At 27.0% G+C, this 17,568-nt stretch overlaps 2 protein-coding genes and 1 long non-coding RNA gene across 6 annotated transcripts; 1 reads left to right on the top strand and 2 right to left on the bottom strand.

Annotated features, from left to right (window-relative positions):
- The first annotated feature begins 1,549 nt into the window (after window positions 1–1,549).
- LOC123258477 (aryl hydrocarbon receptor nuclear translocator homolog) lies at window positions 1,550–14,495 on the top strand. 3 transcript variants are annotated; one of them, XM_044718507.1, is made up of 13 exons: window positions 1,550–1,913; window positions 2,287–2,335; window positions 3,643–3,916; window positions 7,335–7,415; window positions 9,205–9,365; window positions 10,674–10,994; window positions 11,064–11,267; window positions 11,560–11,712; window positions 11,784–11,942; window positions 12,048–12,198; window positions 12,282–12,669; window positions 12,745–12,886; window positions 12,987–14,495. In XM_044718507.1, exons 3-13 carry the CDS (start codon window positions 3,669–3,671, stop codon window positions 13,277–13,279), a joined length of 2,301 nt encoding a protein of 766 aa, XP_044574442.1. In that variant the 5' UTR covers window positions 1,550–1,913; window positions 2,287–2,335; window positions 3,643–3,668; the 3' UTR covers window positions 13,280–14,495. The 3 variants fall into 3 exon arrangements, with proteins under 3 accessions (XP_044574442.1, XP_044574441.1, XP_044574443.1); XM_044718506.1 differs by having other exon boundaries at window positions 1,551–1,913; window positions 11,533–11,712; XM_044718508.1 differs by lacking the exon at window positions 3,643–3,916 and having other exon boundaries at window positions 1,551–1,913; window positions 11,533–11,712.
- Window positions 4,285–8,327, bottom strand: LOC123258547. The gene is made up of 2 exons (XR_006508085.1): window positions 8,242–8,327; window positions 4,285–4,908 (listed from the first exon to the last, which is right to left on the bottom strand). It is a non-coding gene; the product is annotated as an uncharacterized LOC123258547 (long non-coding RNA).
- A 232-nt stretch (window positions 14,496–14,727) lies between the features above and the next one.
- Window positions 14,728–17,300, bottom strand: LOC123258482 (U3 small nucleolar ribonucleoprotein protein MPP10). Of its 2 annotated transcripts, XM_044718516.1 has the most exons (5): window positions 16,843–17,300; window positions 16,137–16,733; window positions 15,251–15,848; window positions 15,071–15,179; window positions 14,728–14,981 (listed from the first exon to the last, which is right to left on the bottom strand). In XM_044718516.1, exons 1-5 carry the CDS (start codon window positions 16,917–16,919, stop codon window positions 14,767–14,769), a joined length of 1,596 nt encoding a protein of 531 aa, XP_044574451.1. In that variant the 5' UTR covers window positions 16,920–17,300; the 3' UTR covers window positions 14,728–14,766. The 2 variants fall into 2 exon arrangements, with proteins under 2 accessions (XP_044574451.1, XP_044574450.1); XM_044718515.1 differs by having other exon boundaries at window positions 15,251–16,733; window positions 16,843–17,227.
- Between the last annotated feature and the right edge of the window lie 268 nt (window positions 17,301–17,568).

The following is a 17,568-nucleotide window of genomic DNA, read 5'->3' as shown; positions in this document are numbered from 1 at the left end:
ATGATTAAAAATTTAATAATATGTCAAGTGTTCTTACCCCACTATTATTGATAAATATTTACACCAACAAATGCAAACTTGTAATAAAATTTTGGCGGGAGGTAATATAATAAATAATCCTTCTGAAAATATAATAATTATTATAATAATGATGTAATAAATATTGAAAAAAATAATATATAACTAAGAGACAAATGCTTACAAGGAATCTTTTGTTTTTTATTTTTTTTTTTTTTTTTTTTTTTTTTTTCTTATGACTATGATATTCAGTCAATTGTCATCCGTAGCAGTGGCCTACTTGATTTAAAGTCTTTATATTATAGATAAAAATAATAAGCACCTATCATTAATACACAACATACAACTCACTTATATTGTTAGTAATATTTAGTTAAGATTCATTGATTATAATTATCCAAGCGTAGCTTAAATTTTATTTATAGTATTAATATGAGAAAAACAGACACAAAGGCGTCCATTTTGCTCAGCAGTCAGATAGCGGAAGTTGCGTAGTACATAGATTTAACCATATATACATATGTACACAACAAAGAGAGAAAGAAACTCGGTGCAAGAGAGTAATCCGAGTAGTTGGTGAGGCACTAACACATCCTAACATATCCATAGTGTTTTATATTTTTACTTTTTCATTTATACATTATATTGTATATGCATAACTGTATAAGTCAAGTATATGTATATAACTACATCTGCCTATATTGTATTTGTATGTAGTATTTAAGTAGTGTGGTACAATGTGTATATCATAGCAGCGTCAGATATTTAAAATTTTTCTTAAGCTCTATTTTTATTGCAAAACTTCCAGTTGCTGATTGGCTAAAATATTTTATCTTAAAATTATTTTATTGGCCAATCCAAATTCTAATTTCATTTTATTTTATCAAAATATCAACACACTCAATTGTCTCTTAATATTTACTTAAATTAAATAATAATTTATCAATAAATATAATAATAAAAAATTTAACTATATCATAGATTTGATGATTTTTATAAACAAAAAATAAAATATATTGTATGTAATATGAAAAAATTTAGTATAAAAAAATACCTATATTTTAAAATATCTATTTTAATTAATCAGCTTATAAATTTTCATTTATAAACACAATTATATTTATCTACATTATAAAATAAATGAATATTTTATATAAATATTTACAGTAGTGCAATTTAAATTATTCAAATGATTAGGGCGTATTTCCATTGAACCAATCAGGATTGGTCAAATAAAAGTCGTTACTTGTTAGTTGGTAGCTCCATGTAAACGCGAAAATGTTAAACATATATATTTGGCAAGCTCTGTAGAATCTGTAGAGGGTATAATGTAATTAATATTAGAAGGGTTTAAGGTTTAGGGTTTTTAGGGTACTTGAATTCTTTTGCTGAAGTCACCGGGTGTTATATGCCTATATTATATTTTGTATCACATAAATCTCAGTTACAGTTTAAGCGGTTACTACACTAAAAAAAAAAAAAAAACAACAAAATAATAATAATAAAAAAAAAAATGTAGAGCAGAGAGTGAGAGAGAGAATATAGAGAATATGAGATAGTTAGTTGGTTGAGTATTCTCCTGAACTCCAGCATCTACACCTATATATACTTTTACACTTATTTAGTATGTATATATGTATATATGTAAGCCGTGTGCGCTTGGAGTATGGAGTAAAAATAAAACCCAGGATAAAACTTCAAAATGGCGCAACTATTAAGTGTAAACACCCAATTTTTATATATGTCAAGTGATTATTAAATAAAGTTAATAGTAATAATAATAATAACAATAATAAACAATAAATCTATATGATTGAAAAGTTTTTGAGGTGGGAAGCGGATAATTGTTATCTGAATGTTTACAATCGAAATGTCGATCGCTCATTCATTGACAGGTAAATCAAGTTACACTACTCGTGTACCAACAAAATTTTCACATCATTAATATTAATATTACAATAATTTTTTTTATAATTTAACTTTTAATAAAATTTATTATTACAATTGTTATCTAACTTGAATTTTTAATTAAATATTTGTTACATTTTATTTTCTTCTGTTTAAAGTTTTTTTTTAATTTAAATATTATTATTTTAAGTACATAGGTTGTATGTAGTTGTAATTGAGACTAAAATTTTTATTCAACTTTTATTAGAGCGTTAATAGTAACATAATTAATAGTATACCAATTATATGGATAATATACTATCATTAAACATTAATATTTAAATTATATGCATACTCATACTTATCATTATGTTCATATAGGGTCTGAACCCACTAAAATGGCTCAAAAACGAGTTGCTAGCAGTATGGGGTGAGTTTAATCATTATTTTACATTTTTAAACAATAAAATATCGATAAAATTATTTTTTTACTGTTTATATTTTTATAATTTTTAACATCAAGAAATATGTTGGTTGAAGATAAATTGTATAACTTAAGAAATAACATAAACATTAGAGATCAGAAAAGTAAATGTTTTAATTTATACTTAAATAATTTTAAAATGGAGTATATATAATAAGTAATATTATTAAGGTTGAAAGTCATAGGTATATCACAGAGTGGATGATGATTTTGTAGTGGGGGAAGTAATAGTTCCCCCTCGGCAGGACAGAACAACCTAACCGCGGTACATTATGCCACTATGGTGGAATCAGTCACTGGTTGAACGTGGGTGGTGACGAGTCACAGTTATCGGTTGTTTTTATTTTTATTATTTTATTTTTAATAGTATATATTTCAATTAAAATTTACATAATTATCGTCGTGTTGATACTATGTGCATTTTTTAATTAACTTGTGTTGTTTTTATTATTATTATTTATGTTGTTATTATTATTTCTATTATGTTCAATGGTTAATCCAACATGCGGTTTTTACATAATAATATGAATAAATAAAACCTAACAGACCTGGTTTAAAAAAAAAAAAAAATATTAAAATATTAACACAAATTTAAATTTTATATACTTTCATAAAAACTTTTTATTAATTCACTCTTTGGAATCATTTATTAGGTATGAAAAAAGTTATGCAATTGTTTATATTAATAATTGTGCATATAAAGATGCCGTCAATTGATAGTGAAATATGAATGTTCGCTCTACACAGTAATGCAAGTGAAAACAAAAAAAATTTATACATATTTACTATAAATATATTGTCCACGAGGTTAAAGACTGTAATATTTAGTCAATAATATTGTCAGTTTGTAAAATAATAATTTTGTGACACGTGTTTTATTTTATTACGAAAATAACCTGGTTAGTAAACATTTTTTGTAATAGAGAAGAAAGTGTTATGCTCTGTTGTATTGAAAAACTTAAAAATTGGAGCTTGATAAAGACTTTTTTCTTTTTGTCTTTTTTTAAATCCAATTTAATTAATTTTATAGTTTCATCGGGCATTGGAAAAAAAAAAAAAAAAAAATAAATAAATAAAACGATAAAGTGTATTGTAAATATAATTAAACAAAAAAGTGTTTAAAAGAAAAAATTTTAGACAAGTAGTGTGAAAATAAAGTGCTGTCGAATATTAATAAATAAATAACTAAATATATGTGTATTGATATTTATATGGATTATGTATATAAATATATATAATATAATTTTAATAAGCCATCAAGATAGAGTATCCAAGTGACATGTACGGTGGTGGAACGGGTGGCACGGAGTATGGAGTAGGCCTCGGACCCGGTCCTTCACATTACGTTCCCCAAGCATCAAGTCATATAGCTTACCAATTGGGAACGGCACCCCCACTAGTTGGGGGTCTACCACTTGGAGCTGGTGGGCCTCCTCCCGGAAGTCAGCTACTGTCTTACGGTCAAAACTTATCACCGCATCACGTACAACAGCCGCAAAATGACTCGTCGCAGTCGAAAAGACGGAGGTAAATTCTTGATGAATTTAAACCTAATGTTTTATATTTAATGTCAACACATATCATTATTTATTATTTATCATTTATTTATAAAACAATCTTATTTTTTTATTTTATATTCCGTTTATTACATTTATGTTATATATATAATCTCAATATTATTAAAATTAAAACACTTTGTTAACAGTTTTCGAACTTATTAATTGTCATATTCGGTTATTTGGTTTTAACTTTTAAAAATGATAATTTTATCCAAGACTAAAAATTATTATTATTTTTTTTTTTTAAAGATAATATACTAATCAGTATCAAACGTACATATTAAAATTTGTAAATACCTTTTTTATCTACAAGTTGACATTGAAATTATAATAACGAATAAAATATTTGTATATTCATGTTATCTGCATATGCAAGTTATGTTACATTTGTCTTTTTTTTTTTATTTTTTTTTTCTTCTATCTTGAGAATCGACAAATTGTTATTATCGTAAAATTTTTGATTGAATATGAATTCGTTTATCTGTACGTCTATTAATGATAATAACAATGATAGAGATATGTGTTTAACATGTAACAATTTATCAAGTTTATATACAATTCAATACCGATGTTTGTAAAAATGTTTTAAAACAAAATTTAACAGCCATAACAATATATACTCGATTGCAATTTGTTATATATTGTAAACTACTAATATACATAAATTGTTATGGTTTTCAAATACATTGTTATTAAGTACATAAAGTACATAAAAATTTTGTTTGCATGTAAAACATAATGATAGTAATATTGAGTTTAGTTTTATTATATATATATATATATATATAATATAGAAATAAAAAAAGTTGTTTACAGAGAGATTTTCGTAATTTCTCTTGTGTATACATCACGTGGGAATTTATCAATGTGTGTTATATTAATGACAAATGTAAAACCCATTAGTTGTACAACATGTCACGTAGTAGAGATTTGCAGTTATCAATAAATTTCTTGGATTACCTGAAAGACAAATTTTGATTATTATCATTACAAAACAATTGTTCTATGTAAATATATTAGTTATTTTTTTATTTTTTTCTTAATTTTTAAATATATTAACTCTGTTTATTAAAGTTTTTGACAACATATTATGTTATATGTATATATATATATATATATATTGTACATAATGCTGTTTATAAAGCTACTCACGCGACACGATAGTTGCCCATAAAGTTTCATAATCAAATAGGAATGTATATCAGACTTAAGTTTACTATGTAAAGCTTTAATGTAAAACCAAATAATTTACATTTACTGTATATATATACATTTACTGTATATATATATTATATTTATTAAATACATAACTAATTATTTAAGTTTATTAAAAAAAGATTATGTTTATTAATAATTAATTAATAATACTGAAGGATATGGTTAAATAATAATAAAATAAAAATTTATAAGTGTGCGTTGTAAGTTGTTAACATGTTAAAATGTTACTACTGATGATAAGTAATTAGTTGATTAGAAATAGATATAAATCTGTTTAGTGACCAATGACGTAGCTGGAGAACGGATAATAGGTATATGATGATGGTATATATGGTGTATATAGTATAGTAAGAAAACATGTAGAGTCTACTTAGAGTCATGCACGGACCGCCCCTTTACTTCTCAAGTGGCGAACTGTTTGACTCTTATAAAGTTAACGGGGTATCCACAGCCATTGCCAGACTATCTTTTTAATATGCAATACCTCTATCCATCGACTATAAAGCTATAAAATAAAAATAAATAAGTATAAAATAAAATAAATAAAAAAAATAAATAAAATTATCTTTACGACGAATGTTGAATTTTAAATTTTTTATTTTCATCATTCTACCCGTTCAGTTCGTTGGGACAATTTTAGGGAATTTATTATTATTTTAAATTTTTATTTAAAAGTGAAAATTTAAGATTATCATAATAATGAATTAAATACATATATTCACAAAAGAATACAATAACCATATAAATTGTATTATATTTTGGATCTCATTATAAGATTATATGCTTATTCTTCAAGTTTTTTTTTTTTTTTTTACTTTTGGTTAAATTTATATATTTTCTTAATTTTTCCACAGGAATACATATAATAAGGAAAGAAAAAAAAAAAAGTAGCTCCGAATTACAATAATCTTAACATAAGTTAGGACGAAAAAAAGAATATATTTAAGGTCAAAGTTGTTTTTGACCACTGACGACGATTATAAAGCATTCAATGTTAATATATTCGGGTAAATAAGATGCAAAGACGCGATTCAAGAAATTGAAATAAGAAGCAAAATAAGAGGATAAGAAAGAGAGAAAAAGTGACCCTTCAAGACAACCCATGAAGATACAACAAAGAGATTGAATAAATTTTTTAGAGATGTTTCAAGAAAAGGATGTACAGATGTCATCGCCGGAAGAACTAGTTCGTTTTACTTAAAAAGATGAAAGAAGCAGAAGAAGAAGAAGAAAAAGAAGAAGAAAAATAACTTTTAACTTTAAATAACAATAAAAAAATAATAAAGTTGAATATATTTATATCAGAGCAAAGATTTATAAATAAAAAGGGAATTTAAAAAATAAAGACAATGAGAAAAGAGTATTGAGAAAGACTTCTAGTGTATAGACAAGAGACTTACCCGGATGTGCTCTCAGCTCTACACCCTCACAAAAGGGTAGCGGGGGGTCACGGGTACCCCAAGGAAAAGGATGCAACGACTCGACAGTGAAAAGAGATAGTAGGGATAGTACTGTAGGATATTTTAGTTCTTTTGCTTCTTCAGGGTCAAAACCGTGCATCACTTCTCCATCTTTCTCTTCTCTTATTTTCTCTTTCCATACTCTTTTATTCATTTTCTTTCTTTATTTATTTATTATATATTTTTATTATTATTATCATCATCATTTTTTTTGTATTACCAGATTTTTGTACAGTGGTGTTGAAGATGAACGAGTAGTAGGATACTTTTCTTACAAGTATATCTTTACTTACTTTTTTTTTTTTTCTTTTTTTTGATCGTGGTTGAAATGTTTCAGCGGTAATGAGGATCGCTGATGGATTTACAACCGTCGATCCAATTGATGAGGCTTGTTATTCTGTACAACTATGTGCCGATCAACGGGATCTTTAGTGGACGAAGAACAAGCTTTAATCTTTATATACTATTTTTTTTATGTATTATTTTAATTCGTATGTACATTACAAGATACATACTCAAATAAATAATAAACTACTTATAGTATTAACACCTATGTAATAAAATAATAATAATTTAATGTAATTAAAAAAAAAATAAATCATTGGTTAAAAAATAATTAATCGTATTTTTATTATTATTTCCTTGTTAAAAATTTAAATATGTGCATTAATAATAAAAATAAAAATAAAAATGAATTATTTGTTTCAGATCTGATGAAGATGATCCTAGTGGAGGAAAATACCGAAGAATGGAAGACGACAATTTGCAGGACAAGGAAAGATTTGCTAGGTGAATATAAAAATTTATAGTTATATACGTACTACCATTAATATAACAAATATAAGGAGTGATAGATAAAAATAATAATAGTTTGTTGATAATTGATTGAGTTAAATTGATATTAATGAGGAGCAATTGCCGTTTATAATATAACTTTATAATTGTACCAATAGAGATAATAATAATTTTATGTAAATGAGTAGTATTATATATATATATATATATTGAGGATTTATATAGATGATTTGCCCATACCATCAGGCAATGTAAAGTCGATATAATAGGTATAGAGGAATGAAAAGCCCTTGGCGGATCTCTGAGTTTGCCGTGGGAACATGAGATACGCTCTCGACATTCGACATTCGACATTCGACCGTCGACCGTCGACATATCTATTATTCACATAGCACATGGTTAATTCGCGTAGTCGTTTTGTCCCCGTAATTTCTTTTCAATAATCTAAATAAAATATTATACAATTTTTAGAGTTATGAAAAAAAATATTATTTAAGAGTATAATAATTTACGTCAGTAAAAGATTGGTGTAAAATTATAAAATTATAAAATAATAGAAATAATAAGAATTGTATGGTCAAAGTTGCACCATGAATACTGGATATAATAATATTATAATACCATAAAGGTGTAGTATGATATAATGTCGCGAGTGAGCGAATGAACGAGTGAGCAAGCAAAAGCATCACTTTTAAGTTAATAACGCTATTACTGAGCATCTTATCTTGCCGCGAGTAGTCTATACTGTACGGACTGTGCGGTCTGGTCATTTCTACTCTATCTTTATATTATTATTATTTATTATTATTTTTCCACTCACCTTATTCAATTTGGTCCACCCTCTTATAAATTATATATTATATATTATACTTTCTGTCTCTTTCTTTATGATTTTTTTTTTTTTTTTTTTTTTTTTTTTTATAATATTAAATTAGAAAAAAAATTAAGATTCATCTGGATGTTTTAGTTTTTATAATTATTAATGACATAGAGAGTAATCCAACAGCAGGAATAATGATATATTTAATGATATTTTGTTGTGAATAGCAACTCTTCTTTACGCATTCCTGTGGTTAACCGACCAGTTCAAATGCAATCAGTTTTCCTCACTATACATTTTTATTTTTATATTTTTATCACATTATCATATATAATAATATTATTAATAAAATTTAAATTGACTTGGTAGTTGATATAGTAACTGGTAAATGAATAGAATAAAAAATTAAACTTTAAATATAAATATATAGGTATAGTTTTTAGATAAATACTAAATACCTACAACAGATATGTTAAATATTAAAGATGCAAAGGTATTTATACTAAAGTTAGATATACTCGATGGGCTTGAAGTACGCGAATAAGCAAAGCTTGATATACCGTATATTGTACACAGTATACCGTATATACCGTATATACCGTATACCATAGAACGGCTGACCTCTCACCTCAAAAGAGTCCTCTCACTTATTCTTTCTTTTTTTCTTTATTATTTATTCATATATAATACTATTATAAAGTTTATACTTGAGTATATTAAAAATAAAATATTATCAAACAAAAAAAAATCAATTATATCTATTATATCTATTATATACTTAACTATTTATTTGGAGTGAACCAACAGGTTGCTCCTTCAATACAAAACCCTTGAGATAGGTAAGGTATAAAGGTCGGAACAAATTTTATGATAGAGATAACGTGACAGAGAGATTTCCCAACTACTTATGTTCTTTACTCTAATATAAAAATAATAATAATAATTTAAATTTTATTTCAACAGCCGAGAAAATCACTGTGAGATTGAGCGTCGAAGAAGGAATAAGATGACAGCATACATTACTGAACTTTCCGATATGGTTCCAACATGCTCAACTTTAGCACGGAAACCAGACAAATTAACAATATTAAGGATGGCAGTTGCTCACATGAAAGCTCTCAGAGGTAAATTATTCTTTTTATATTTAATCAATTTTAACAGTCTAAATAATTATTTTATCTTTTAATTTTATCCATCCAAGAAATATCTTTTCATATACATATATACTTTTTAATCAAATATTTATATTTCAGAATAAAAATATTTAACTTCCTGTTTGAAATATCAATTATATTCAAAGTTGAAATTTAGTCGACAATAATCTTTTACAAGCGATAAGTTATCCTCATTGGTTTTGCGATTTGGCACGTAGCCCGTTCACTCACTGAAATCAGTATATATTATAAGAGGAGACAAATACCAATTCGAACTTGACGATTCACTCAATTATGTTAATTTAAAAAAGAAAGAAAAAAAAAATACTTTTTAAATTAAATTTTAGTTGAATAATAATAATAAAAAAAAAAGAAAGCAGAATCACACCGTAAGGCACTAATTTACTTATAAAAAGTAACAGTGGGTGTGAGAGTATATGAATATCGAATGCAAAAGACACAATATATATACTTCCGGTGATGGAATGGGTGGAGTTACCGGTTGTCTTCTTTGGTTGAACATGCGTAACCACGTATATATATACACATGAACAATTATACATCTGAAGAATAGTGTGTGTAAAAGCTTGTAACTGGTAGCAGGTAGCGAGTAGATTGCTACGCGTATCGGTGAAGCGTCGCATTGTTTATAACCACTTCTCCTTTTTCCCGACAACTGTGCTACTGAATACAAATTGCCCCAAGAGAAGAGCTCTCTCTTACTCTTTATAACTCTTTACCTGATGGTTTCCAAGAGGGATAACCACCACACACATTTTATATGTATCCTAACACACACGTTTTACAATTACTTCAGGGAGAGAGTTTAGGATTGACGATTGCGAAAAGAAATAAAATAAGCATATTTTATTTTTTATTCATTTATTTATTTATTTACTTTTTGTCTTGTGAATACATATAAAAAGTAAATAAAAAAAAAAAAAAATTAAATCATTTATTGGTATATGTGATAATGATTGGGATAAAAAAAAATAATGTGTATAAAGTGTGATGGTAACGAAGGTCACGATCAGAACCTTTACTTCCATAGATCTTGTTTCGAAGTCGTTAAAGTTCTTTTTCCTGGAATTTGTTGTATATCAGAGTCAAGATCACATATCGGTTGCGCTTTTGCTGCCTCCCAGGATCCTGTCCGCTTACCAATTCTGATCTTGCACTTAGATATTTTACTTATATAAGTTTTGTATATGTTGTTAATACATCGTGTATATATATATAGATAATTAAAATAAAATAATTTTTTTTTTTTGCCAACAGGTACAGGTAATACAAGTGCTGATGGAACTTACAAACCTTCATTTCTTACGGATCAAGAATTGAAGCATTTAATATTGGAAGCTGCGGATGGTTTTCTTTTCGTAGTAAGCTGTGATACTGGCCGAATAATTTATGTATCAGACTCTGTTGCACCAGTTTTAAATTATTCCCAAAGTGAATGGTACGGTTCAAGTTTATACTCTCAAGTACATCCGGATGATACGGAAAAGGTTCGTGAACAATTGAGTGCTTCAGAACCTCAACATGCCGGTAGGATACTTGATCTTAAAACCGGAACTGTTAAAAAAGAAGGACATCAATGTACGTATGATTTATTTATTTATTTATTCAATTTATTGTTTATCTATTATTTTATTTTATTGTATATAGCTTCTGTGAGACTGAGTATGGGATCGAGAAGAGGCTTTATATGTCGTATGAAGGTTGGTAATCTTCAGACCTCGGGCGATATGGCTGCTGCACAGGGCTTACATCGTTTGAAACAGAGAAATTCACTGGGACCACCGGCGAGAGATGGACAAAGTTACGCCGTTGTTCACTGCACGGGGTACATCAAAAATTGGCCCCCCACTGGTGAGTTTTGTAAGGGTCTTTCGACCATATTATTCCATTGTTCCTATCGGCATTTTATTAAAAAATCTTTTATTATTTTTATTATTTTATTTTTTACATTGTATATCATCTTTTATAGATACTTGTATTGGTTGTTTATAATTATATTTATTAAAAATAGTACAAACTAATAATATTAAAACGAAAAATAACTTTTGAAAAAAAAAAAAATAGATATATAAAAGCCAGCAGGGAACGGTGGTTAATATATTATTCTACACTGTAGGTGATTTTGTTCCCCCGTGTGTACCAGGTGTGGGTTTAGGTGACAGAGGTGTTCAAGCTAGCGCGGATGGTGTTGTTTCAGAAGATGTTACCTCACATTGCTGTCTGGTCGCTATTGGACGATTACAAGTTACTAGTACCCCAAATACAAGTGATTTGACTGGCGGTAATAGCAATAATGGTAATAATTAATAATATATATTGATTAAATTTATTTTTATAAAATAATTAATTTTTATATTATTTCAATAGAATTTATTTCACGGCATTCTGCAGAAGGTAAATTTACGTTTGTTGATCAAAGGGTTGGTAATATATTAGGATACGTACCGACAGATCTTTTAGGCCATCAATGTTATGAATTTTTTCATCAAGAAGATTTACCACATATGCGAGAAAGTTTTGATCAAGGTACTTTTATATTATATTAAATAATAAATTTATAAATATAATAATAATAATAATAATAATAATCATCATCATCATCATCATATTATATTATTTTTTATTTTATAGTTTTAAAACTCAAAGGACAAGTAATATCTGCTGTATATCGGTTTCGTGCTAAAAATCGAGACTGGGTATGGTTGAGAACATCTGCTTTTGCATTTTTAAATCCTTGTTCACAAGAAGTTGAGTATATCGTCTGCACAAATACAACTGCTAAGTAAGTAATAGAAAAATAGTTTCAAATATTAATAGTAATAATAATAATAATAATAATAATAATGATAATTAAATAATATACAGATCACTTCATCCTGCTAGTGATACGCAAGTAGCATCAACAGCACCAGCCCCTGCTCCACCAGAGAGTGAACCGGTAACTCCTTATGGTCATCATAGTTTGGATTATTCATTGCAACGACATCACTCTAGAGAACCAATGTACCCTACTCATCATATGATGCAACAACAGCATCCAGTAGCTGTTGCAGCTATTGCTTCAGGACCGCCACAACAGCCTAGACCAGCCAGCAATCAAAATCAAGTTTATCAAGGATATGAAACAACTCATTCACCAATAACGTATAATTCACCTAATCAACAGAATTCATCATCAGTATTAAATCGAATGCAAAAACCTGCTAATACATCACCATCGCCAATACAACAACCATGGAATATTGGTCGACAGGTAATTATATTAATTATATTAATTAACAAAAATTATTATTATCTCTTTATTTATTTATTTATTTCAAAATAACAGCAGCCAGTAACAGAGGGATATCAATACAGTCAATTGAGTCCGTCTAGATCACCAAGTGGACCGACTTATACACAATTAAGTAGTGGCGCTAGAACACCCGCCTCACAATACCATTCAGTTACGACAGTGCCTAATAATCCAAGTAAATTTATTTTTTTAAAAACTCTTGATAATACCAATAATTATATATCATAAGTACTATTGATATTATTATTATTATTATTATTATTTATTTTAACCAGGTATATGGGCTTGGCAAGCCCAACAGCATCAAGCGCAACAACAAGATGCTGGACAATCTAATCCACAAGTGACAGGTCAACCTCAATCTTCACATGGTCCTCAAGTTGGTCCTGGACCACACCAACCTCACCAACCTCACCAACCTCACCAACCTCATCAGCCTCACCAGCCTCACCAACCTCATCAACCACATCAACCACAGGAGCTCTCTGATATGTTACAAATGCTTCAAGAGCAAGGTGGAGCGTCTGGATTTGAAGAATTAAATATGTTTAACACGAATTTTGAGTAGCGATAATTAAAAACTCTATCAATTATCAATAATTATTAATTATTAATGATATTTAAATTTCGTGGCTTTGTGCTGTCGAGTATTTTTAAGTATTGAATTCAAAAACTTTACTTAATTTATTGTATTTTTATTTTTTTCACCGGGAGAGATACTCTCTAGAATCACTTAATTAATTAATACTCCCGTATCTGTCACACCAAAAGGTCTGTAAGTAGCTTTTAAAAAGTTATATTATGCATTGATTAAATCGTACGACCGTTTAGATGAAAATAATAAACAAATAAAATCAAAAAATCATAAGTTGACTTTAAGACACGCACATTTTCATTCAAATTTATTATATAATATAAATCGAGTATATAATGACACAAAAAATGAAATAAAATAAACAGATTTTTTTTTTTTTTTTAAATTTATTCTGACTCAAGAAAATAAAAACTTTATCGTACAATGATATTATTTTTATTATTACTTTTAATTAAGTAGAAAAATAATTTGTGATGTAAAAATTTTTTTAAATTATTTTAAAAAGTATTGAATCAAAAAATATTCCATTTCAAAATAAAAGAATATAGTGGTTAATATTATTATCGTTTTCTAGAGTATTGATATTAGTATCATAATTTTTAAGTTTTAATTTAATAAAAAAAAAAAAAAATCTCAACGCCTGGTCTCTATGTAATCATAATAATTTAAATTAAAGCTTAAAAATAGCAAAATATGACTAGCTTAAAATAATTATTACTACAATAATAATAATAATAATTATGATTATTTTTAATTAGATATTTGTAATTTAAACAGTGCAATCATCTATGACAAATACCTAAAAAAAAATTGTTTAAATAACAGAAATGTACAAAATTACATAACTCATTTTGCTTGTCTGTGTAACAAAATTTTTAGGTATTATTAATTAAGAATCAAAAATAATATTGACAACAAAAAGAAAAAAAAACATTTAAAAAACTAAGTATAGATAATGTTACCGCCTATAAGAAATTAACGAATAAGTGATCACGCGTGATTTGTTGCATTTGTACATGTTTAGCAATTTTTCGGATGATATAAAAAAAAAAACAAACTAGCATATCATAGTAGTAAAAGAAAAGAAAAATGAAAAAAAAAACAAAAAAAAGAAATTAAATTAAAAAGAAAAAAATTTTTTCACCAATGTACGGGTTATGAATATGAGTTGTACTTTTTTTCCAAGTCATCTTGCAGTATTATTTCCATGATACCTTTAGTCACACTATCCTTAATTGTATTGTTTTGGAATAATGTCAAAAAGTTGAAAGCTTTTATTTCATCGAGATTATCTACAATTTTCTATATATCACCAGTAATATTCTCTCAATAACTCCATTTTTTTACTATTTACAATTATATAAATTCAAGTTATGGAAAAAAAAAAAAAAAAAAAAAAAAAAAAGTCATACGAGAAACAAGACTTTTGAAATAAATTTTTTTTTTATTCAAGTATAAATTCATTTCATTATTTTAATATTTCGATCAGCAGTCAGCTTTTTAATCAGCAAGTTATCAACTGATTTGCTTTTTTTATTATTTTGAATTAATTTTTTTTCTTTTGCTTCCATATTTATTCGCCTCAATTTTTGAGCTTTCTTTTTCAGCTTTCTGTTTCTATTTTGATCAGTTGTAGTTAGCTCAGATTTTCCTTTCAGATCTCCACGATTTTTCGCTAAAAAAATAAAGAAATATTTTCAAATGAAATGAAATAAATAAATTTAATAAGAGTAACATTGAGTTGATAGACGTGAAAATATATACCTTGAACTTCTTCAGGGGCCAAAAGAGTTGCATCAGAAGTTGCTACTGGGGCTACTTCTTCCATATTTATGGCAGGTACATTGCTGATAATTTTAAGATCTGGTTGAGCCTGTTAAATAAAATAACAATAAAATAGTATGATATTAAAAAAAGAAAAATTTAAGTATGATAATAAATTACCTGTTTTGGAGTGCAGTGATTGTTTGACAAAGCGTCCAATTGTTGAAACAAGCACTTTAAGTCCTCACGAATAACATCTAATTTTATTAATTCGTCACCGAATTTTATATATTCGTCATCTTGATGTTCTGAATTATTAGGAGCAATTGATTGCTTTTGTTTTAAATAAGAATCTTCATAAATCTCAGCTAAACTTTTTTTACTCTTTTCTTGATCCATAACCAATTTTTTCTTATACTCGGTTGGAGTTTCAATAGGTTTTACTTTTCTCTGAACATCATCCCAAGTGTTATCTTTAATTCGCTGTTTTATTATGTCTTCCAGCTTAAAATTTGTTGTTTCTGTCATTACCGGAGCTGGTCTTGATCCTACATCATAATCAAGATAATCCTCAAGTAACGCATCAGTTGGACGATCGTCGCCTTTTGTTTCACCCTTTAACGACCATGTTTTTTCTTTTATATTTTCTGTTTCGAGTTTTGTTATTTTTTTCTCAGCTCTTTCAGTACGTAAATCAAGTGATGATTTTATATCTGTTTCCATATCTTCGTCTGTCATACGTGAATTTTTATTATCATTATCATCATCATCATCATCAGAATTTGTATCCATGCTAAATTTGACACGTTTATTTTTCCCATCAACTTTTTTAGTTATTTTTCTTTTTTCACTTTTAAAATGATCTTCATCGTTATCAACTTGATATTCAACGTCTTCATTACAATCATCAATACTGTCATTAGTATTATCAGAGTCATGATCATCATTCAAGGTTATCTTATTTTGAGTAATATCATTATCATCATCTTCGCTTTCTGGACTGTCGAAAAAATCTGCATACTTGATATCCTTGTCATCATCGTCGTCGTCGTCGTCGTCATCATTATCATCATCTTCACTAGGATAATTGTTAAATAAATCAATAGATTCTTCATCAGAGTCATGATCTGAATTTGAATCTGATTTTTTAGTAAATTCTTTTTTATCTTCATTATTAAGAAATTTATCCAACTCACTTAATTTAAAAAACTTATCATCAACAATAGATAGTTTATTTTTTTCGCGCTTTCGTTTAGATGTTTTTGTTTTTTTATTATTTGGTAATTTAATTTCAATTTGATTGTTTGAATCCAGTGGTTCATTATCGTCAGAAGGGTTTTCATCACAATCAGAAATTTTTTCCTCTTGATTATCATCATCGTTAACGTTATTTTTTTGCTTCGTACCTGATAATTTTAATAAATTATTTTTCGCTGTTATATTACCAATTTCTACGATTAAATCTTGAATAATTGATTCGTTTTGTAATTCCAATTGTTGCCAAATATTTTCATGATCAACATCTTCGATTACGAGTTTAGGCATTGTGTAATCACAATTGTTTGAATTATTTATAATTGTATGCTCAATTGTTTTTTCCCTCGTAAAATCATACAAAATTTTAAGATTTTTTCGTAATTCCAACTCGACATCATCTTGAACCCTATAATAAACTTTAATTATTTCTTTATTTCTTTAACATTGATAACTTAAACTAATTTATTGTTAATAAATAATATTTTATAATCATAAAAAAATGCACAGTAACATACCCTAAGAATTTTTCCGGTTTCTCAGTATTTGCATCTATTGTCGACAGAACTCGAGCTATAATGTCACTTTTTTTCATTTTATTTTATTTTATTTTTTTTAATTAACTTTGTATAATTTTGTAGGATACAATATTAATACTATTATATTATTAATTGAGGTATGAAAACACGTGGTTGTATTTATGATAATCCAAATTTCATTGGTTACATTGGAATAGTTGAGATTGGGCTTGAGTAGTAATTTAAGTAATTTATAAATAACAGTAACAAAATTATCATGCAGATGGCAGTAAATCTTTATTCTAAAGTAAAATAATGTATAGTTAATAATCGCTAAATCTGTTAGAGGGTGTTGTTCTACTAAAACTACTAAATCGTAATAATAATAATAATAATAATAGTAATAGTAATAACGGTCATATAAATTGGAATTTGTGTGTGTGTGTGTGTGTGTAAGATGTATACTAACTTATTATAACTAACCAGATTGAAGCAAATGTAGGTATATATATGTATGTGAGATATTTGAATGTATGTGTTACTAAGTGTGTATATAATGTGTATACATACATGTACGACAGGTAATAATGTACTAGAGAAGTGAGTAAATGTAAAATGTGTGGTGAGAGGGTAAATAAGTGTGTTGGAAAAAGATAATTTACAAACTTACACTAGAAATAAACATCATAACTTTAGCACTTTACAAGTGGATGTATAAGTACGTAT

Source organism: Cotesia glomerata, linkage group LG2 (assembly GCF_020080835.1).
Source record: "Cotesia glomerata isolate CgM1 linkage group LG2, MPM_Cglom_v2.3, whole genome shotgun sequence".
NCBI lineage: Eukaryota > Metazoa > Arthropoda > Insecta > Hymenoptera > Braconidae > Cotesia > Cotesia glomerata.
The sequence above is the reverse complement of the archived record's forward strand: the minus strand, read 5'-3'. Positions and strand labels throughout refer to the sequence as shown.

Bases quoted from the DNA above. Each gene is read 5' to 3' on its own strand.
- LOC123258477 (XM_044718506.1), top strand. From the start codon at position 3,669: ATGTACGGTGGTGGAACGGGTGGCACGGAGTATGGAGTAGGCCTCGGA. The intron at 7,416-9,204 runs GTGAATATAAAA...TTATTTCAACAG, and splicing joins GACAAGGAAAGATTTGCTAG to CCGAGAAAATCACTGTGAGA. The intron at 11,943-12,047 runs GTACTTTTATAT...TTTATTTTATAG, and splicing joins GCGAGAAAGTTTTGATCAAG to TTTTAAAACTCAAAGGACAA.
- LOC123258482 (XM_044718515.1), bottom strand. From the start codon at position 16,919: ATGAAAAAAAGTGACATTATAGCTCGAGTTCTGTCGACAATAGATGCA. The intron at 15,180-15,250 runs GTAATTTATTAT...TTTATTTAACAG, and splicing joins ATCACTGCACTCCAAAACAG to GCTCAACCAGATCTTAAAAT. The intron at 14,982-15,070 runs GTATATATTTTC...TTATTTTTTTAG, and splicing joins GGCCCCTGAAGAAGTTCAAG to CGAAAAATCGTGGAGATCTG.